General features: G+C 43.5%; 1 protein-coding gene across 1 annotated transcript in view; it reads right to left on the reverse strand.

Moving 5' to 3' along the window:
- Positions 1 to 23,467, reverse strand: part of epha8 (eph receptor A8) — a 104,202-nt gene that overhangs the window by 50,349 nt on the left and 30,386 nt on the right. Inside the window, exon 2 of the mRNA XM_036950439.1 lies at positions 8,333 to 8,397. Within this exon, the coding sequence (XP_036806334.1) occupies positions 8,333 to 8,397 (65 nt within the window). The remainder of the gene's footprint in view (positions 1 to 8,332; positions 8,398 to 23,467) is intronic.

Genomic DNA, 23,467 nt, shown 5'->3' on the forward strand with positions numbered 1-23,467 from the left:
ACAGAGAAAAAGACTCTCTGCTCTTAGAGAGATTTCATTTCAGATTAGTGTGTAGCATGGACTAACCCTTTAAGCCAGTTAAAGAGAGAGGGATAGAAAGACAGAGAGAGACAGACTGACAGCGAGAGAAATGGTGAGGGAAAGAATGAAAGAGAGAATGAGCGGGAGAGGGAGAGAGAGACAACAGGATAATAAGAGAGGGAGGGGGAGAGAGAAAGTGAGAAAGGGAGAGAAAGATAGAGAGATGATGAAAGAGAGAGAAGGAAAGTATTCTTTCAGAAAGTATTCCTTGACTTATTCCACAAGTTTTTGTTACATCCTGAATTCAAAATGGATTCAATCGGGTTTTTTTCACCCATCTAAACACAATACCCCATAATGACTAAGTGAAATGTATTGAAAATTAAATATCCAATTTACATAAGTATTCACACCCCCTTTGCTACGACACTTCAAACTGAGTTCAGGTGGATCCATTTTTCTTTGATCATCCTTGAGATGTCACTGCAACTTCATTGGAGTCCACATGTGACCAATTCAATTGTTTGAACTGATTTAGGAAGAAACATACCTGTCTATATCAGTCCCACAGTTGACAGTGCATGTCAGATCAGAAACTATAACATGAAGTCCAAGGAACTGTCCGTAGATCTCCGAGACAGAATTGTGATGAGGCATACAGTACCAGTCCAAAACATTGGACACACCTACAGTACTCGTTCAAGGGTTTTTCTTAATTTGACTATTTTCTACATTGCAGAATAATCGTGAATAAATAAAACTATGAAATAACATGTACGGAATCATGTAGTAACCAAAAAAGTGTTGAACAAATTAAAATATATTTTAGATTTTAGATTCTTCAAAATGGCCACCCTTTGCCTTGATGACAGCTTTGCACACTCTTGGCATTCTCTATTCTATAGATATGGATAAACTAATCTCTGTGTGGGCATGGTGACAGCGATAACATTAATTGCACAGGTCTAATATCAATGCGGTAGAAGGTGTAATGGTGTGACTCTGATATCCAGTGTGTGTGTGTGTGTGTGTGTGTGTGTGTGTGTGTGTGTGTGTGTGTGTGTGTGTGTGTGTATTCTTTAGATATAGATAAACTAATCTCAGCCTTAAAGCTCTCACGATCCAAGCCCATTTCAGAGAATGAAAACACTGTTTGTACTGTACACTGGTATTGACAGTATTCAGGAAGCTATACGTTATCTACAATGGAAGGTCACGCCATGTTCCCTCTCTCTCAGGTCTCTATCCCCTTCGTTCTCTCTCTCTCTCTCTCTCTGCTAGTCTGTGTGTGTGTGTGTGTGTGTGTGTGCACGTGTGTGCCAGACCTGTGTTTTGGCAGGATTCATCTCTACTGTCCCATCAATCACACACTGTTTCAGGTAACAACTGCACCTGCTTCAGACCGATGGGGGGGGGGGGGGGTTCTCTCTCTCTGTGTGTGTGTGTGTGTGTGTGTGTGTGTGTGTGTGTGTGCACAGTTTTTTTGGGGAAAAGAGAAAGAAAGATGTATGAGAAAGATACAAATAGCATGTGTGATGATAATGACTATGGGGGGTTCGTGGGTTTTTGACACTTGGGCAAATCATCGTTTGTGCTTTGCGAGTTCATCACCTCCGCTCTTCACAATCCCCCCCCCCCCCTCACACACACACACACACACACACAGTCCTGTCAGTGGTATTGATCGCATCATGGGTCGGCCGGTGGATGAACCTGTCATGGCCGATAAGGAGTGGACAGCAAGATAATAAAGTCTTCCTGCTCTGCCTGATGGCTCCTGACATCTCTGTGTGTATGTGTGTGTGTGTGGTGTGTGTGTGTGTGTGAGAGAGAGTTTTGCAGCTCTCTGCGGCTCCTGGGGCTGCCCACGGGCGTCCTCAGTGCAGCCTGACTAAATTGGATAGTAGGAGGCCCCCTGACGGGGAGGCGTGATACCTCATGATGTCATATAAATGAGCCGCAGACAGGGAGAGAGCTAGGGGCGCTAATAAAGACCTCTCAATCTGTCACGCACACGCACACTCACACACACACACACACAGGGCTAATCAGCAGTCTATTACAGTTTGTCATACATCCCATCGGTCAGTCCTGATAAAATCTATTTTAAGACCTTTCTCCTGTCAATCTAGATATTAGGCCCAGTCTTTTCCATGTACCTAATATCTCCATTCTGAGGTTATCTATTTCTGTCCTCTTTCTACGGGTATGTAGCCCACCGTACTGAACATCAACCATTCCCTCTCTGCAGAAGTGTAAGATAGCGTTCACACTTTGGCTGTTCTACACGCATTCTACGCTTCATGTTTCCTGGACACACAGTCAGCCACAAGCTTTGGAATGTTCCCCTCTTCCTCTATCTCTCCAGTGCTTACCTCTCCATCACTCCCTCTCTCCTTCCCTTCATCTCTGACTGGCGCTCACACATACATCGGTATGCTCTCTTTCCCCTCCCCTCTCTTTCTCTCTGTCTCTCTCCCCTCCCCTCTCTTTCTCTCTGTCTCTCTCCCATCCCCTCTCTTTCTCTCTGTCTCTTTCTAGGCCTGTCCAGGATTTCACAATCGATGAGCAGCAGGGAGACAATTTTAATCCATACCACAAACGCAGTAACACAAACACACACACACAAACCAGACACACACGCACGTGCACACACACAAGCATGTGTACAGACACACACACATCCACTCACACACAGACTAATCTACCAGGAGCCCAGCCATTGCTGCTGTTATTCCTTTTCCTATAGGCAGTGGGCTACCTCTCTATCTCTGCACACCTCACTCTCTGTCCATAGTCTCTTTCTCTCTCAATCTCTCTCGCTCAATCTCTCTCTCTCTCAATCTTAAGAAATTACCAGAGTTTTGTTTGTATGTATGTGTGTGTGTGTGTGTGTGTGTGTGTGTGTGTGTGTGTGTGTGTGTGTGTGTGTGTGTGTGTGTGTGTGTGTGTGTGTGTGTGTGTGTGTGTGTGTGTGTAGTGGCCTATCAGTCTGCTTCGTTACAGAAGCTGTCATGACTCCCGTTTATCACAGATCCCATGGGGTGAGCCTTCCCTCCACAAGGGCATTGCTACCACAGCTCAGCAACTCACCACTACTGCCAACATACACCACGTACACACAAACACACACACACACACACACACACATACACCAAAACACAGAAATGTCCACATATATATGCATTCCCATACTATCACAAAGTTACATTTTCTGCCAGTCATCTCTTTCTGTCCCTCTATTCCTCCAGTTTATTTATTCCTCACACATGTGTGTGAGAGGCATCACAATAAACATGCCACTGCAGGGATGTGAACACATACACAGGAATTCAAGGAATACCAAGTGATGAATATCAAGATAAATCCTCACATCTGTCAAATCAAATCAAATGATCCAGTACATTTTGATTATACAGGTATCTCAAATGTTTTTAATTACCCAGGCTTACCCAAGTCTTGAGTGCAGTTATGTGTGGTAGAGAGGTCTTTGCTAAGCACTGCTATGGTTCTGACTAAGAGCCCTTCTAAGAGCCTTCTTAAACTGAGCTTTTAAGGGTATTTTCACCACTGAGAATGGATGAGACTTACATAACATATGTGATGCGGAGTAGAACTCCCTATCTGATAAACAGCTTCTATCTCAAGGCCATGTGACTGTTAAATAGCCATCACTAGCCGGCTTCCACCCGGTTACTCAACCCTGCACTTTAGAGGCTGCTACCATGTATACTGTACATAGACATGGAATCACTGGTCACTTTAATAATGGAAGACTAGTCACTTTAATAATGTTTACATAATGATTTACTCATATCTATATACTTTATGCTATTCTACTGCATTTTAGTCAATGCCACTCGGACATTGCTCGTCCTAATATTTATATATTTCTTAATTCCATTATTTTACTTTTAGATTTGTGTGTATTGTTGTGAATTGTTAGATATTGCTGCACTGTTGGAGCTAGAATAACAAGCATTTCGCGACACCTGCAATAACATGTGCTAAATATGTGTATGGGACCAATAACATTTTATTCGATTTCATCGCTTTTGATAGTTGTCTTGGAACGTTTATGCCAACTTCAAACTGACATCTCACATAGTTTGCCCAACTCAAGGTATTCCGTCGGGGGTACGCCAAATAAAAACGTGATTCACATAGAAAATGTAAAAATTCAAACACTACATTTATATTTTCTAACGGGGCTATACATTTGGGTGAATTTTCTTTCTCACCTGAGTAGCCTCGTTTCACTCCCAAAAATCTAATTAAACCATCTAGTGTTCAGCGAAATAGCAACACAATGTCAAATACAGGTAGCCTAGTCAAATAATGAACATACAATCACATTAACCGTTACTCTCTTGTGGGTGAAACCTTCACTCTTGTGGGTGAAACCTTCACTCTTGTGGGTGAAACCGTCATTCTTGTGGGTGAAACCGTCACTCTTGTGGGTGAAACCTTCACTCTTGTGGGTGAAACCTTCACTCTTGTGGGTGAAACCTTCTCTCTTGTGGGTGAAACCTTCTCTCTTGTGGGTGAAACCTTCACTCTTGTGGGTGAAACCTTCACTCTTGTGGGTGAAACCTTCACTCTTGTGGGTGAAACCTTCACTCTTGTAGGTGAAACCTTCTCTCTTGTGGGTGAAACCTTCACTCTTGTGGGTGAAACCTTCTCTCTTGTGGGTGAAACCTTCACTCTTGTGGGTGAAACCTTCACTCTTGCGCAGACATTTAGAAACGAAACATGCCAATTTGAAAAATAAGCCACAGGAGTTTTTTGAGCGAGAATTAAGATGACATTTGAGTAGTAAGACATGTAGAAAAGCAATAGATACCATTAATAAGAAGGGTCTAGAAGCATCTTATATGGTGCGCTACCGAGTGGCTAGGACAGGAAAGCCCCATACTATTGTAGAGGACTTAATTCTTCCTGCTGCCGCGGATATGGCTGGGACAATGCTGGGGGAAAAGGCCCAAAAATCTATACAGACAATTCCTTCATCAAACAACACTGTTTCACGACGCATCCGTGCCTTGGCAGGAGATGTTTTGAAACAATTACTGCTTTGCATACAAGCCAGTGAATTCTTTGCATTACAGCTTAATGGAGTCAACAGATGTGGCGGGCCTGGCACAGCTCCTGGTATATGTCTGTTATGTTTATAGGGGGTCAATTAAGGAAGACATCCTCTTCTGCAAACCACTGGAAACCAAGACAACAGAAGAGGATATTTTTAAAGTACTGGACAACTTTGTGACATCAAATGGACTTTAGTGGTCAAGATGTGTTGGTATCTGTACTGATGGCACAAAAGCCATGACAGGGAGACATAGTGGAGTGGTAGCGAGCGTGCAAGCAGTTGCTCCCGACTCCACTTGGGTACACATCCACCGAGAGGCTCTTGTTTCCAAGGGAATGCCTGACAGCTTGAAAGACGTTTTGGACACTACAGTGAAAATGGTTAACTTTGTTAAAGCAAGGCCCCTGAACTGTGTATTTTCTGCATTAGGCAATGATATGGGCAACGACCATGTAACGCTTTTACAACATACAGAAGTTTACTGGTTATCAAGGGGCAAAGTATTGACACGTTTTTTCGAATTGAGAGACGAGCTTAAAGTTTTCTTTACTGACCATCATTTTCACTTGTCTGACCACTTGCACGATGATGAGTTTCTCACATGACTGGTCTATCTGGGTGATGTTTTTTCTGGCCTGAATGATCTGTATCTAGGATTACAGACTGCGTGATCTGTATCTAGGAGTTGGAGCTCTTCTGTATCTAGGATTACAGACTGTGCAGAACAACATTGAGGCTATAATTAAGAAGTTGGAGCTCTTCTCTGTCTGCATTAACAAGGACAACACACAGGTCTTTCCATCATTGTATGATTTTTGTGTGCAAAGGAACTCAAGCTTACAAACAATGTCAAATGTGATATATTGAAGCACCTGAGTGATCTGGGTGAGCAGTTATGCAGGTTGTTGGGGAATAATCAAAATTAGTTGGTAACATAGGTAAGATGTTTTATATTCATTATATGTGTGTAAGTTACTTCTCATCAGAATGTTTATTTTTGTATAATACTGTGGCCATTTGCAGTCATCTGTTCTCTGTCAGGACTAAGTTACTTGGGCCGCAGAGAGGGGAGAGGTCAAGCGTGTATCTCTTGGCTCCACAATGTCTGTGTGCCAGTCAATGTGTCTCTGTGATCTTGTCAAGGAGGGGTGGATTTGATATATGCCTGTTGATATGAGGATTTGTTTTATGGTTCTGAGTTTGAGAAAATAACATAGTTTAGGAGACAAAGCTGAACGATAAATTATGGCCAATGCTGTCTGGCTATGTGTGTCTTTGCTATAAAGGATCTCAGTTGCAATGTGTAAGGACTCTCAGAGAATTCATTTATAGACACTGAATTGATCTGAGAGTCACAGGGTTGTGATGGAGCTCATATAATTAAAGATGGACTTTATGATAACTCTGACTTGTGTGTGATTTGCTCTCATGATTTGGTAAATAAAAGACATTTCCACGACAAGGTACTTGGACGACACAAGCAACTGGATTCGTTAACCCTTTCATGCCCTGCCTCCAGTCCAGTTACCAATATCTGAACAAGAGAGCCTCATCGAAATTGCAACAAGCAGTTCTGCGAAAATTTAATTTAATCAGAAGCCACTGCCAGATTTTTAGATAGGGCTGCGCTCAGAGTATCCTGTCTTGGCAAATTGCGCGATTAAGACACTGATGCCCTTTGCAACCACATACCTATGTGAGAGTGGATTCTCGGCCCTCACTAGCATGACAACTAAATACAGGCACAGACTGTGTGTGGAAAATTATTTAAGGCAGACTCTCTCCAATACAACCCAACATTGCAGAGTTATGTGCATCCTTTCAAGCACACCCTTCTCATTGACCTGTGGTGAGTTATTCACAATTGTTGATGAACAAATAAGGTTTATATGTAAGATGGCTAAATAAAGAGCAAAATGATTGATTATTATTATATTATTATTTGTGCCCTAGTCCTATAAGAGCTCTTTGTCACTTCCCACGAGCCGTGTTGTGACAAAAACTCACACTCATTCTTAAGTTTAATGAATGTATCGTTTAGCTTGTGTGTGGCAGGCTTACAATGATGGCAAAAAACAACATTTGAGATTGAGCTGACCCTGGTGCTAGAGGGGGTACGTAGCTGGAGGTTGAATGTTTGAAGGAGTACGGGACTATAAGGGTTTGGGAACCACTGACCCAACTCTGCAGCCGGAGGAGTCTATTTTCTCATGTGTGTTTCTTATCAATCACATCATCAGACAATGAGCTGATTGGTTGATTGGGTAATTGTGTCCCAGTGGGGATTGAGGCATGCTGGGTAAATCACCATGGTGACATCTCTGACAGGAGCGTGGAGAGGAAAGTGACAGTTCTAACGCACATTCACGTGTGTGTGTTTGTGTGTGTGTGTATGTTTGTGTGAGCGTGTGTGGCAGGACAGGGACAACTCACTGCCCTGATCACTCTGAGAGTGGCTAATTCAATACCCCACGCATCATCCCCCACTGTTACAATATGCTAATTTACTGAGGAGGAAACAGGGGAGAGCTCTCTCCTCTCCTCCTTTTTCTTTCACTTCTCTTTCTCCTCCCTCTTCTCATTAGCTTCTCCTTCTCCTCCCTCCACCAGTTCTATTGGTCTCTTCTTTCTGCTACTTCTACAACATTTACTACTTATATTATTCATCCCCTTTCATCCTTTCCTGCTCAACCCCCCTCCCCCCATCGTCGTTCTTCCTCTGTCTTTTATCTTCCCCCTCTGCCTCTTAACAATAACTATATAAATGGATCGCATTTCTTCCCACTTGTCACTGTGTCTCAAAGTGATTTACACTTGTCTCCTCTTCCTTCCCCTTGTTCTCCTCCTCCTTCTCTCTGCCTCTGTCTTCCCGCTCCTCTTTGCTGTATTGTGAGATCAAACAATGTGTCAGACTGACGAGATAGGCGGAAAGGACGCTGATGGCAGAATAATGAGGACATCAGTGTACCAGTTCCATGCATTGACAGCATTTCACCACTGGGCACACACTGGTTGAATCATCGTTGTTTCCACATCATTTCATTTCAAATAGGCATTGAATTGACGTCTGTGTCCAGTGGGTCATTATTACACTTTACATTACACAAAAAGTTCTAGTTAATACACTTTACTACTCCACTGTGTCTCTGCTTCAGTCCTGAAATGGAATACACGCCCGCCCGCACGCCCACACGCACGCACACACACAGGATAAATACTTACCCCATGTGATGGGTATGTTAGCCATCCCCAGTCCCCTGATATTGAGGATGTGTCTAGCAGATTCACTGCAAAACAGAAAGAACATCTGTGAGGATAAATATATATGAAATGTGTGTAGTACTCACAGTCACACACACTATAATGAACAGAGTGCATGGACAGCTGCAAAGACATCTGTGATACGTATTTGTACATTTGGAGACATCATTACATGGCTTTGTGTCTCCCACAGGTAGCTATCGTTCCCATTCCTGAGCTGAAGAATATTACACATTGGTAACAGTGAGTGTGTCTGAGCGCCAAGGTTATTATAGTTGTGTTTTATTTTGATTCGTTTTTCAATTTTTATTCGAAAATCTGTTTTTCTGACCTTATTTGCAAGTTTTATTTAGTTTATTTTCAGTTTTATTTTCAGTGTTAGGGACAGAAAGTACAGTCAGGTCCAAAACGATTGGAAACCTTGATAAAGATAAGGAAAAAAGACTGTATAAAAGAAATAATACAAATAGTCCCATGTTTGACAGTAGGTGTGGGGTTCTTCTCAGCTTATGCATCCTTATTTAGACCTCAAACCCACCACTGGTCTGCGTGGCCAAAGAGATCTATTTTCATGTCATCTGATCATAGAACCAGTTCCAATCCAAGTGTCAATGCTGTTTAGCAAACTTAAGGTGTTTACATTTGTTGGATGGCATGACAATAATAATACGCAAGATGATGGGTTAGGTCATAGGTTAGGTTAGGTACTCTCTCTTGTCCATGCTACCACCAATCCAATGCTTTTTAACTTTAGTAGTACATGTAAGAAGGGTCAAGTACTGTCACCTCTATCTGACAGAAAGTACTCAAAGTAATCCCATAAGGGGTTTTGCTGTTTTCGACCGACCACTGGAAGTTTAGAGTTTAATGTTTGTATTGCTATTTCTCACACTCTGAAATTGACCTTTGGCTACGCTAGCTACGTAGCGAAAATACAAAGTTAACAGGTGGAAGAGGGGATTTTTTGTAAGGAGGTCAATGGGAGAGTGTCAAATTTAGTGAACATGAAATAGAATTTCTGATTTGCTATGTGAGGCTTATTTGATTGAATAGAAGTTTTGTAATGTTCAGGTTGTTACAAATGTATAAGTCGACGCATGTGGCATCCCGGCAACTTTGAGAAAAACAATGTTATATCGGAGTTGTGCCTGTTGTTCACATGTGAATCTGCCCTCTCATTGGCTAGAATGTTATCGCCTGCACTTGCCTGCCTTCCACATTTGTGGAAAAGTATTCCCATGAGTCCAGTCTCTTGTTAGTATATACAATTTAGAAAAATGATTTTAGTTAGTTTTGTAGTCAAATATCATCGTTTCAGTATAGCTTTAGTTTAGCTTTCATTTTTCAAATGGTTTAATTATTTTATTTCAGTTAACATAACTAGTTTTAGCCTTACTTAGTTCAGTTTACTATAATAACCTTGCTGTGCACACACGTGTGTGGCTGCTGGGTCAGACTTTAATGGGCTAACTAATCACCTTCCCACTGTTGACGTTTCTCACTGGGTGATCAATAAAGTCGATCAGCACACACTCCCATTTACAACTCATACTTCTCCATTCCAACCCCAGCCTCAGCCATCCATCCAGCATAGAGACACATCCCAGCCTCAGCCATCCATCCAGCATGGAGACACATCCCAGCCTCAGCCATCCATCCAGCATGGAGACACATCCCAGCCTCAGCCATCCATCCAGCATGGAGACACATCCCAGCCTCAGCCATCCATCCAGCATGGAGACACATCCCAGCCTCAGCCATCCATCCAGCATGGAGATACATCCCAGCCTCAGCCATCCATCCAGCATGGAGACACATCCCAGCCTCAGCCATCCATCCAGCATGGAGACATATCCCAGCCTCAGCCATCCATCCAGCATGGAGACACATCCCAGCCCAGACAGCCATCCATCCAGCATGGAGACACATCCCAGCCTCAGCCATCCATCCAGCATGGAGACACATCCCAGCCTCAGCCATCCATCCAGCATGGAGACACATCCCAGCCTCAGCTATCCATCCAGCATGGAGACACATCCCAGCCCAGACAGCCATCCATCCAGCATGGAGACACATCCCAGCCCAGCCATCCATCCAGCATGGAGACACATCCCAGCCTCAGCCATCCATCCAGCATGGAGACACATCCCAGCCTCAGCCATCCATCCAGCATGGAGACATATCCCAGCCTCAGCCATCCATCCAGCATGGAGACACATCCCAGCCCAGACAGCCATCCATCCAGCATGGAGACACATCCCAGCCTCAGCCATCCATCCAGCATGGAGACACATCCCAGCCTCAGCCATCCATCCAGCATGGAGACACATCCCAGCCTCAGCCATCCATCCAGCATGGAGACACATCCCAGCCCAGACAGCCATCCATCCAGCATGGAGACACATCCCAGCCCAGACAGCCAGCCATCCCCCGGGCTCATGTTAATGCAGGCTCCAAGGTGACCCGGAGAAATGTGGAGGCGTAGGTGAGTTTGTTTGGGAAGGTTTTGTATCTCTGTGTCACGCTGCTTTGTGTTGCACAGCTCAGCTCACACTGAATTGGGCTGTGACACCAGACATAGACACACGCACCTTTGTGACAGGTGTGATAGATGAGGTAGGATGCCTGAGGCCGGGGCCGTTGTCACAGCAACCTGGAGCGGAGCATCACAGCAGGTGATGTCACCTTGACCCAGTTTACCCTCCGAGCCCTGGGAGCCTAAACCTCAGTATGGTCTGTATAATATAATACATGCAATTCAGCAGGGAAGTGAGGTGTGTGTGTGTGTGTGTGTGTGTGTGTGTGTGTGTGTGTGTGTGTGTGTGTGTGTGTGTGTGTGTGTGTGTGTGTGTGTGTGTGTGTGTGTGTGTGTGTGCCTCAAATCGTGTTCTAACTGGACAGCACACAGAACCAAAACCAATCAGAATTAAGTACTGGTGGGTGAGGACATTCACAGCTGACTGCTCAGACCGATGGGATAAGCTCCATCCTGTCTTCGAAGTTCAGCCTGTGGCCACAAGGACTCAGACCGTTCCTGCTGGCCCATCCCTGTTAGCCTCTGCCTGATGGGACCTGCCGGTCTCAGGCCTGGGGTCCCTGCTGGCCCTAACTGCTAGCACCCTGTTATTTCCAAGCTCGAGGACCCCAATAACTACAGATCTTACAGACCTCAACTCAGGGAACCCTCCAGTCCGCTCCATGATGGACCCATCCAAAATCACCCCGGGTGAACCACCAGTAGTCACCCCCAACCTACCCCCTGACCTAGACATCCAGTTCCCCGCCACCACGGTAGGGTCAGGGTACCCCGCGACCACGGTAGGGTCAGAGTTCCCCGCCAACACGGTAGGGTCGGAGTGCCCTTCCTTCCCAGCAGGGTCAGAGTTCACTTCCTTCCCGGCAGGGTCAGATTTCCCTTCCTTCCCAGCAAGGTTAGAGTTCCCGTCCTTCCTGGTAGGGTCAGGTTTAGAGTTCCGTGGCTCTCTGCTAGACCTTCAGTGCCCTGCCCCTCAGGTAGGCTTTGAGTATCCTGCCCTTCAGTAGGTCAGACGTACCCCTACACCCCCCCTCCCCCCTAAGTGTGCTGCTCTGCTTAGAGCCCCCTATAGAGCTAAGACCTGAGTTAGTTGCCCCGTCTGCAGGTCTGCAGTCTCTGGCCCTGTACGGATCGCAGCCCCCTGCCTTAGTTGGTAGACAGTTGCCAAGCCCACCAGGTTTAGAACCTCCTGTCCTACTTGGCCCAACATTTGCTGCATCAGGCTTGCTGTCTCCAGACCTACTTAGCCTGCAGCTCCCTAGCCTTTCAGGCTTAGAGCTTCCTGTCTTGATAGGCCACACGTTTCCTGTGCTAGGCACTCAGTCTATATAACGAGGCACTCAGTCTATATAACTAGGCCCTCAGTCTATATAACTAGGCCCTCAGTCTATATAACTAGGTCATCAGTCTATATAACTAGGCCCTCAGTCTATATAACTAGGCCCTCAGTCTATATAACTAGGTCATCAGTCCTCAACACTAATAGGTCTGCTGTCCCCAGCCCTAGTCAGCCCTCAGTCCCTAACCCAGGTGAGTCATCAGGCTCTTACCCCACTAGGCTCAGAGTTCCCTATTCCTCCAGAAGGCCCAGAGATCTACAGTTGTTCTAGCTCTCAGTTGTTCTACATATCAGGTCAATAGTCAGTTTCCCCTCCTGCACTGGAAGACTCTCCTGCCCTTGCACCTGGGGAACCACCTGACCTCATCTCTGGGGCCCAGCCAGCCCCTGCCTCCAGATCCCTGATGAGCCTCGCCCAGGGGTCTCAACTTGCTCCACCATGGTAGCCATCGCCTTCAGCAGTGGTGAGAGAGTCACCAACCCCAGCAGCAGCCAGCCAGCAGCCAACGACAGTTGTGGCCGGTATACCACATTCCTCTGCCGCAGTTGGCGAGCCACCTCCTCCAGCCAAGGCCAGCCTCTGGCACCATACTCAGTGCCAACGGATGGATCCCAGGGGCCCTGCACCAGCTGAGTTACAGGGTCCCCTAGATCTAGCCCTAGCCAGGCCCAGAGAGAGCTATAAATCTGTGCCAGCTAGCTTCTCACTCTCTCTGGCAGTGTATTTCCTGTTTCAGTATGTGTAGATGTGCCAGTATTCAGTGTAATATTATTGCACCCTCTCTCTCTCTCTCTCTCTCTCTCTCTCTCTCTCTCTCTCTCTCTCTCTCTCTCTCTCTCTCTCTCTCTCTCTCTCTCTCTCTCTCTTTGTCTCTGTCTGTTTCTCTGTCTCTGTCTGTTTCTCTGTCTGTCTCTCTCTGTCTCTCTCCCTCTGTCTCTCTCCCTCTGTCTCTCGCTCCCTCTGTCTCTCTCCCTCTGTCTCTCTCTCCCTTTCAAATTCTTCAGCAAATAACACAAGCATTAATTGAGAGTCAGGTGAACTGCTGTTCGGTGGTCTGGGGAAATGCATCATCTAGTGAAGTTAGGAGGCTGCAGAATGCACAGAATAAAGCAGCAAGGATTGTTTTAAGGCGGAGATATGGTTCTTCTGTTGCAGTCATGCTCAGTGGTCTTGGTTGGTCATCAATCGACAAGATAATTGAAAAAAACATGCTTATTTTATTTTATAATATACATAATTTAAAACGGCCAAGTTCTATTCACAACGTTATTCAGTTGGTAAGAGACAGACATTCCGTAAATACTAGGAATAGATTGTCCACCATCTATGCGTTATCCAGACAAGAGAAATAGGCAAAAGAACATTTCGATTTAGAGCAATAAAGAAATTGAATAAATTAACTGAGCAAACTAGAAACCTTTCAATATATAAATTTAAACATTATTTTAAAACAATTTAAATATAGTATATAGAAATGTGGGACTATAGTAGATGAAGAATCAATATTTTTTAGATTGAGTATTTATTGGGTCATTATATTATTATTATATTATGTTTGTAATAGTGTGTTATATGTGAAAGTGTGTTTGTATTATAAATTGTATTTTAATGTTTAAGGACTCTTGGAAGATTAGTCCAAATGGGGCTAAAAAAATAAAATAAAATCTCACTCTGTCTCTCGCCCTCTGTCTCTCTCACTCCGTCTCTCTCCCTCCGTCTCTCTCACTCTGTTTCTCTCCCTCCGTCTCTCTCACTCTGTCTCTCTCCCTCCGTCTCTCTCCCTCCGTCTCTCTCCCTCTGTCTCTCTCCCTCCGTCTCTCTCACTCTGTCTCTCTCCCTCCGTCTCTCTCACTCTGTCTCTCTCACTCTGTCTCTCTCCCTCCGTCTCTCTCACTCTGTCTCTCTCCCTCCGTCTCTCTCACTCTGTCTCTCTCCCTCCGTCTCTCTCACTCTGTCTCTCTCACTCTGTCTCTCTCACTCTGTCCCTCTCCCTCTGTCTCTCTCCCTCCGTCTCTCTCACTCTGTCTCTCTCCCTCCGTCTCTCTCACTCTGTTTCTCTCCCTCCGTCTCTCTCACTCTGTCTCTCTCCCTCCGTCTCTCTCCCTCCGTCTCTCTCCCTCTGTCTCTCTCCCTCCGTCTCTCTCACTCTGTCTCTCTCCCTCCGTCTCTCTCACTCTGTCTCTCTCACTCTGTCTCTCTCCCTCCGTCTCTCTCACTCTGTCTCTCTCCCTCCGTCTCTCTCACTCTGTCTCTCTCCCTCCGTCTCTCTCACTCTGTCTCTCTCACTCTGTCTCTCTCACTCTGTCCCTCTCCCTCTGTCTCTCTCCCTCCGTCTCTCTCCCTCTGTCTCTCTCCCTCCGTCTCTCTCACTCTGTCTCTCTCCCTCCGTCTCTCTCACTCTGTCTCTCTCACTCTGTCTCTCTCCCTCCGTCTCTCTCACTCTGTCTCTCTCCCTCCGTCTCTCTCACTCTGTCTCTCTCCCTCCGTCTCTCTCACTCTGTCTCTCTCACTCTGTCTCTCTCACTCTGTCCCTCTCCCTCTGTCTCTCTCCCTCCGTCTCTCTCACTCTGTCTCTCTCCCTCCGTCTCTCTCACTCTGTTTCTCTCCCTCCGTCTCTCTCACTCTGTCTCTCTCCCTCCGTCTCTCTCCCTCCGTCTCTCTCCCTCTGTCTCTCTCCCTCCGTCTCTCTCACTCTGTCTCTCTCCCTCCGTCTCTCTCCCTCCGTCTCTCTCACTCTGTCTCTCTCACTCTGTATCTCTCCCTCCGTCTCTCTCACTCTGTCTCTCTCCCTCCGTCTCTCTCCCTCCGTCTCTCTCCCTCCGTCTCTCTCCCTCTGTCTCTCTCCCCCTCTGTCTCTCTCCCTCCGTCTCTCTCCCTCTGTCTCTCTCCCTCTGTCTCTCTCCCTCTGTCTCTCTCACTCTGTCTCTCTCCCTCCGTCTCTCTCCCTCCGTCTCTCTCCCTCCGTCTCTCTCCCTCCGTCTCTCTCCCTCCGTCTCTCTCCCTCCGTCTCTCTCCCTCTGTCTCTCTCCCTCTGTCTCTCTCCCTCTATCTCTCTCTCCCTTTCAAATTCAAGACGCTTTTTTGGCATCAAAAACATTGCTTCAATATTGCCAAAGCAACAATTTATACAATATACAATGTAATAACAATAATGAAGAATAATAAGATAACATGGTAGTAAATAATAATACAAATAAATAAATAATGGAAATAACAACAATAAAATGGTAACATTGAATAGTAAAAATAATAAAACAATAAAAGGCTAAACATGGAAAATGAACATGTTACTATTATTACTACTAAAATGAATGCTACCACCACTATTATTAACATTAATACTACAACTAACCCTACTACCACCACTATTATTAACATTAATACTACAACCAACCCTACTACCACCACTATTATTAACATTAATACTACAACTAACCCTACTACCACCACTATTATTAACACTAATACTACAATTAACCCTACTACAACCATTATTATTAACATTAATACTACAACTAACCCTACTACCACCACTATTATTAACATTAATACTACAACTAACCCTACTACCACCACTATTATAAACATTAATACTACAACTAACCCTACTACCACCACTATTATTAACACTAATACTACAACTAACCCTACTACCACCATTATTATTAACACTAGTACTACAACTAACCCTACTACAACCATTATTAACACTAATACTACAACTAACCCTACTACCACCACTATTATTAATATTAATACTACAACTAACCCTACTACCACCACTATTATTAACACTAATAATACAACTAACCCTACTACCACCACTATTATTAACATTAATACTACAACAAACCCTACTACCGCCACTATTATTAACACTAATACTACAACTAACCCTGCTACCACCACTATTATTAACACTAATACTACAACTAACCCTACTACAACCATTATTAACACTAATACTACAACTAACCCTACTATCACCACTATTATTAATATTAATACTACAACTAACCCTACTACCACCACTATTATTAACAATAATAATACAACTAACCCTACTACCACCACTATTATTAACATTAATACTACAACTAACCCTACTACCGCCACTATTATTAACACTAATACTACAACTAACCCTGCTACCACCACTATCATTAACACTAATACTACAACTAACCCTACTACAACCATTATTATTAACACTAATACTACAACTAACCCTACTACCACCACTATTATTAACACTAATACTACAACTAACCCTATTACCACCACTATTATTAACACTAATACTACAACTAACCCTACTACAACCACAACCACTATTATTAACACTAATACTACAACTAACCCTACTACCACCACTATTATTAACATTAATACTACAACTAACCCTACTACCATCACTATTATTAACACTAATACTACAACTAACCCTACTACCACCACTATTATTAACATTAATACTGCAACTAACCCTACTACACCCACTATTATTAACACTAATACTACAACTAACCCTACTACAACCACTATTATTAACACTAATACTACCACTAACCCTACTACCACCACAACCACTAGTAGAATGTCTACCTCTAATATCTCTACCCCAATACTACAACCATCATTACTACTACTACTACTACCATCATTAAACTACTACTCTTACCATCACCCATGCTACCTGTACCACTACTATTTGGAATAATAATCACAATAATGCTACTAATAATAATACAAGTAATATGTAAGTTACTGCTTACTATGCAGATGTTATTATTCAGTGTCCCTTGGGCTATGGCAAGAAAATATATATTTTGCTGCAAGAGGAGCCGTTGCTCCTTCGCCCATTAGTAGTTTTTGTTTTTCCTCTGGGTTTAATAAGATACAATTTGGAATAAATGTAGTAATTTCAGTGAATAATGAATCTCTTTGTGTGGAAAATTTCTCACAGTGAAGGGGAAAATGCATCTCTGTCTCTACCTCCCCTGTTGTGCAGTGACCACATGCACACTCCTCTTTGGGTAGCCGTGTCTTTTTATGTCTGCCGGTTTCTATTGCCAATCTGTGGTCACTCAGCCTGTACTTGGTAAGGATCTGTCTCTGCTTCGTATCTCTGACAGAGTAGAGATAAATCAGCCAATTCATATTCTCTGTATAGGGTCAGATAGCAATTTAGTCAGCTTTGAGATTTTGTTTCGTTCTCTCTCTCTCTCTCTCTCTCTCTCTCGCTCTCTCTCTTTGTCCCTCTCCCTCACCCTCTCTCTTTCTTTCTTTGTGTGTGTGTGTGTGTGCGTGTGTGTGTGTGTGTGTGTGTGTGTGTGTGTGTGTGTGTGTGTGTGTGTGTGTGTGTGTGTGTGTGTGTGTGTGTGTGTGTGTGTGTGTGTGTGTGTGTGTGTGTGTGTGTGTGTGTGTGTGTGTGTGCATTGTTTGTGTTCCAGCCTCCTTATCCAGAGGAATTTATGTCTGCCCCAGGGTTCACTGTCACAACAGCTGATGTTCCAGACATTAAAATTAGACTGTTTACACCCTCCTATCTCTGTATCTCTGTATCTTGTTTTCTACTCTCTCTCTCTCTCTTTCCCCATCTCTACTTTCTCTCTCTCCCTCTATCTCTCGTATTGTAATTAGTTGGTGTGGCGATGGTCCTAATTTGGGCTTGCTGGTGCTGAGGAGGGCAGTGGGTCAGAACACTGTCACTGAGACAGATGGCACTGCCACCTTCCCCTCCCCCCTCATGCCCCTCTTGCTCCCTCCATCTTCTCTCTCCCTCTCTTCCTCAGGGGGTCTCTTTCCCATCGTCTTGCGCTGATGATGCGTTGGGCCCCTCTCTCAATCCAAGGTCACAAATGGATGTCACAATTGACCCTTTGCTAAGCCCACTTCACAATAACAGCACTTACAGTTGACCGGGGCAGCTCTAGCAGGGCAGAAATGAAACAAACTGACTTGTTGGAAAGGTGGCTTCCTATGACGGTGCCACGTTGAAAGCCACTGAGCTCTTCAGTAAGGCCATTCTACTGCCAATGTTTGTCTATGGAGATTGCATGGCGGCGTGCTCGATTTACATAAGTACATACTTGGGTAAAAAACTGTTTTTGCTTTGTCATTATGGGGTATTGTGTGTAGATTTATGAGGGGGGGAAAGCCATTTAAACCATTTTAGAATAAGGCTGTAATGTAACAAAATGTGAAAAATGTCAAGGGGTCTGAATACTTTCCGAATGAACTGTATGTTAAGATATCCTGTGGCATTAAAACGTTGCTCCACTTTTATCAAGGGGCCCAATGTGTGTCATGAAAACATACACCACACCATCACACTACCAACACCAGCCTGCAATGTTGACACGTGGTATGATGGATGCATGTTTTCATGTGGCTTTCTCCATACCCTAGTCTTCCCATCAGCGTGAAACAGAAGGAACTGGGATTCATCAGACCAGGCAATGTTTTTCCAATTCTCCAGTGTCCAGTGTTCCTTAGCCCACTGCAACCACAGTTTCTTGTTTTTTGTTGAAAGAAGTGGAACTTCATAAGGTCGTTGGCTGCCATACCCCATTCGTGTCAAGGTACGACGACTTGTCCATTATTTTATGGGTCTTGTGAACCAATGTTGTACTGGACTATCAGTTGACTAACTGTAGCCCATCTGTTGCTCTGCACGATGAGTCAGCCTCCTTTGTCCTCTTTCATAAATGTCAAATTTTTGACCACTGGCCGGTCGTTGGCTGGATATCCTTATGTTGGTGGGCCATTCTTGAAACACACAGGAAATTGTTGAGTGTGAAAAACGCAGCAGCAAAGCAGGTACTTGACAGACTCAAACTGGTGCGCCAAGCATCTACCACCATACCAAGCATCTACCACCATACCAAGCATCTACCACCATACCGCATTCAAAGGCACTTCAATTCTTTGTCTTTCCCATTCACCCTCTGAATGGCACACATACACAATCCATGTCTCAATTGTCTCAAGGTTTATAAATCCTTCTTAAACCTGTACTCTCCTTCATCTACACTGATTGAAGTGGATTTAACAGGTTATATTAATAAGAGATCACAGCTTTCACCTGGAATCCCCTGGTCAGTCTGTCATAGAAAGAGCAGGTGATCCTAATGTTTTGTACACTTAGTGTATATACTGTATGCGACAGATCAGAGTGGCAGCAAGTCTCAAACCTTCAATGGTTGAGTGGCCATGTCATTTTGATCTGTTTTGCCCTGTCACTAAGTTAAGTTGAAGTGTTATACAACACTACATAGCAGTTTGTATAGTGAAATATATAATAAAATATTCACTATTACCAATTGCTGATTTTATTTTCAATGCAATTTAACCCTCCTGCTGTGTTCCGGTCGAATTGGACCGATTTACAAGTTTCCTCTCTGGAAAATATCGTTCATTTAATCTGATTGTCATAAGGTTGCATGACTTTGTCCACACAGGGCATCTGAACACACAAATACATTTTGATGATTTTAATAACATTTTGGGTGTTTTATTTACCTTTTGTACACCTGTGGTGTTCTCGGTCAAAAATGACCGGTCGTTAGAAATGAATGGGTAAGACAACAATTATTGTATAAAATGGAGTTCATGGGAACCTTTCCCCAATATAATCTTTCCCCCACGGGAACCACACCTGTTGGCATTCTCATAAACAATCGCAACATTGGTTCAATAATATATAGAACTTTTCTCGCAGCTCTGGAATATAAAGCTTTTTGAGGCCTTGCTCACAATTTATTCTGTGGCAACACAATGACCAAACGATATACTGTATGTGGTGAGGAGGAGAGAGTCCTTGTTAAACTTTGACACAAAGTAGTCTGTGATAAATACCACAATATGTTTCATCTGAGTATTTGTTGTAGTCAAAATAATAATCCTTACATTATGCTTTTTTTTTTTTTACTCAAAAACAAGTTGTATGAGCTCAGGTCAATGAGTCCTACAGGCCATAACTAGCAAATAGAAGTTGAAAACGTTTAATGTTCACAAGAACTTAATAAAAAGATCTAACACAATATTAGGTGATAATATATTATTATGGATATATAATCAGCTATAATGGGGTGCTCATTTTGGACCAGGAACACAGAATTAATTAACATGAAGCGAACACAACAGGAGGGTTTTAACAATAAAGTACTGTATTGCTGTTTTGCTATATATGTAATGCAGCATACTGTAAATTATGATGCATTGTGGAGAAATAGTGTGGGAGTAGAATGAATCACTGGCTCATTAACATATTTTAAGGCGTGACTTGTAAGTGGCAATATTTGTTGCACCAGTTTATGAGAGTCCTGTGTCAATTTAAGGGATATGTGGTAGTATTTCCAAACAATAAAATGGGACAGCACTCTGGCGAATAAACTTAAATGTACATATTTTTATTGCCGCACAAACGTTTCAGGTATGACCCCTTCTTCAGCGTGCAAGGCAATGGCAATCAATTTCACAACAACACCAAACACAGGTGTGCATAATTATACATTCACAGTTAGTATTGGCCCAATTAAGAGAACCCAGCAGGGGGAGCTGTGGGGAACATGAACATCAAATAAAAACATATACAAACTCAATAAAGATACATTATGATGTCATAGCCTAAATGTTAGGAGGGTATTTTTGGCCAGTATATGTATAGCCTTCTACAAAAAAACAAGAAAAGGAACATTCCTCATTGAGGCCTGCTGCGGCAAGATTTCCCAAGCAGTCTATATGCCTCTCTTTGGAGAAGTCATTTATCCCTGTCTCCTCCTCTGTGTGGTTCCTTCACCAATTCATTACACATATACAGTAACGTAAGACACTTAGTTCATTGTTATTGCTATTGAAATGCATGGCAACAGGAGATCTTATGCTCACGTCTTAAGTTCACGTTTGGTCTCACCCACATAATCAAAGTGACAGGAACACTTAAGGAGATACAGTATGCAACATATTTTGTATGACATGTTATTCTACCTCAAACCTTTATCCTCTCACTGGAATGGGGATGAATAAGCCTGTTCGGGTATTTTAGACCCTATTTCTCCCCAATTTTGATCTTGTCTCATTGCTGCAACTCCCCAAAAGGCTTGAGAGGTGAAACATGACCCGTCAAACTGTGCTTCTTAACACACGCCCACTTAACCTGAAAGCCAGCCGCACCAGTGTCAGAGGAAACACAGTTCAACTGATGACCAAGGTCAGCCTGCAGGTGCCTGGCCTGCCACAAGGAGTGATGAGCCAAGTAACGCCCCCCCGGCCATACCTTCCCCTAACCCGGATGACGCTGGGCCAATTGTGCGCCGCCCTATGGGACTCCTGGTCACGGCCGGTTGTGACACAGACCGGGATCAAACCCAGGTCTGTAGTGACACCTCTTACACTGTGATGCATTGCCTTAGACCACTCCGCCACTCGGGAGTCCCACTAAAGGAGTTTTCAATGAAGGGGTATGATAACTACTGAAATTGATTTTATTTACACAACTAAACGTGTTTAGGGAACAGATCAGTGTAGCATCGAGTCTTAAACCTTTTAATGGTTGAATATTTACCCATATCCATATGATCTGTTTTGCCCTGTAATCGCGGCCAGTTTGGAAGCCTTTGTTTAGGCCTCTAGAAGTGCAAGTGATATGAAACACCTAGTATTCATTAATATGCTGTAATATGCATATGCATAAAGCCAACCTGCTAGCTCTTATCCTTATCCTAAAATACTGTAGAAATAATTTTCCTACAGTTTAATAGTCACTTTTATTGTATTGTACTGTCTTTCATTGCTCTGGTATCAAGTTACCGTGAACACCTCAGTAATGTATTGGCACTATCCAGAGACAGTCAGAGATATATGACAACATTTTCACTTACAGTTACAGAAACGGTTTACTTGCTAGGACTGTGATATGGTTTTTATCAACCTTGGTTGAATGCAATGACTGTCAGTTTGTAAGGATAAGAGCACCTGCTAAATGACCAAAATGTAAATGAAAAAATGTGACTTGCAAAGAACACTGGGTATATCGTTGGATATGTCGTTGCATGGATAATTCCAGTAATATAGTGTAAATTAGATTACAGTAGCTGTACTGTAAAATAAATTATAGTTACTTAATGGCCAATTGCTGCCAGTAAGTTACTGTCAATTTTACAGCTGAGCTAACAGCTGAGCCAGCTGAGCTAGCAAACAATGTAACAAAAGTATAATTTGGGATTTGAAAAAAAACGTAATCATTTCAGGAATCACAGTAGCAAGTATCCCTGGTGCACTGTTCAATTATTTAGCCATTTAAACATTTATTTTTTAAAGAATACTCTCAGTTTTTGCCATAGCACTCATTGGCTTCCGTGTGATTTAAACATGAGCTTGTCCGAAGGGGTCGGACTCAATGACAATTGGTTGATTGGTTGCCCAAAATTCTGGGGTGGGGCTCATTTACCCGCCTTTAAGTATTAGTCAGCTCAAGTACATAGTGAACATATCAGCCCAACATGACTGGATCTAATCATTCTGCCAGGCACTGAGGGAATACTGCTGTTCCGTTGTTAATAAAGAACAAAAAACAAGACAAGTTTCTCTGCCAGACTTTCAGACATCATATCACGCCAAAGCCTTTGAAGACATAAGGCGTCTCAATGGTATTAATTTAATTTCCTCTCAAATGAAATATCCCTCTGTCTTTGAGGATGGTACAAGTAATTTAGTTAATTTGGTCTACCTGTCTGGAATATGACTTATACACAACAACCAACACTGTATGTTTCTCTTTAAAGTGACATAGATAGTGTGGAAGGAGCAGGCAGTGAGACAGTAATTAGAATGATTTGTTCCTGTCTACTCCTCTGGTTCTACTCCTGACTCAAAGAGAAGGCATAGAGACAGAAGATGTTAACTCTGATATATGAGAGAGAGAGAGAGGTCCAGAAAGACAATATAGAGACCAGATAGTAATGGGAAATAGCTAGCTCTTGACTGGTGCAGACACCCAAACATGCCCTGGAGAGTACCCTAACTCAATGCCAGGTCTGCAGACTGTTTCCCGAACACTGCCATGGAGAGAGTGAATAAGCTTGGATACTACTTGCAGTAGTTGTGACAGTAGTAGCGGCTCTGGTGCAGGTTCAATATTGTTATAGTAGTAGTATTACAGTATATTATGCTATTGTTATTTTCCAAGTACAACCACTCCAGTAGTGCCGACAGCGA

The sequence above is a fragment of the Oncorhynchus mykiss genome, chromosome 17 (genome assembly GCF_013265735.2).
Source record: "Oncorhynchus mykiss isolate Arlee chromosome 17, USDA_OmykA_1.1, whole genome shotgun sequence".
NCBI lineage: Eukaryota > Metazoa > Chordata > Actinopteri > Salmoniformes > Salmonidae > Oncorhynchus > Oncorhynchus mykiss.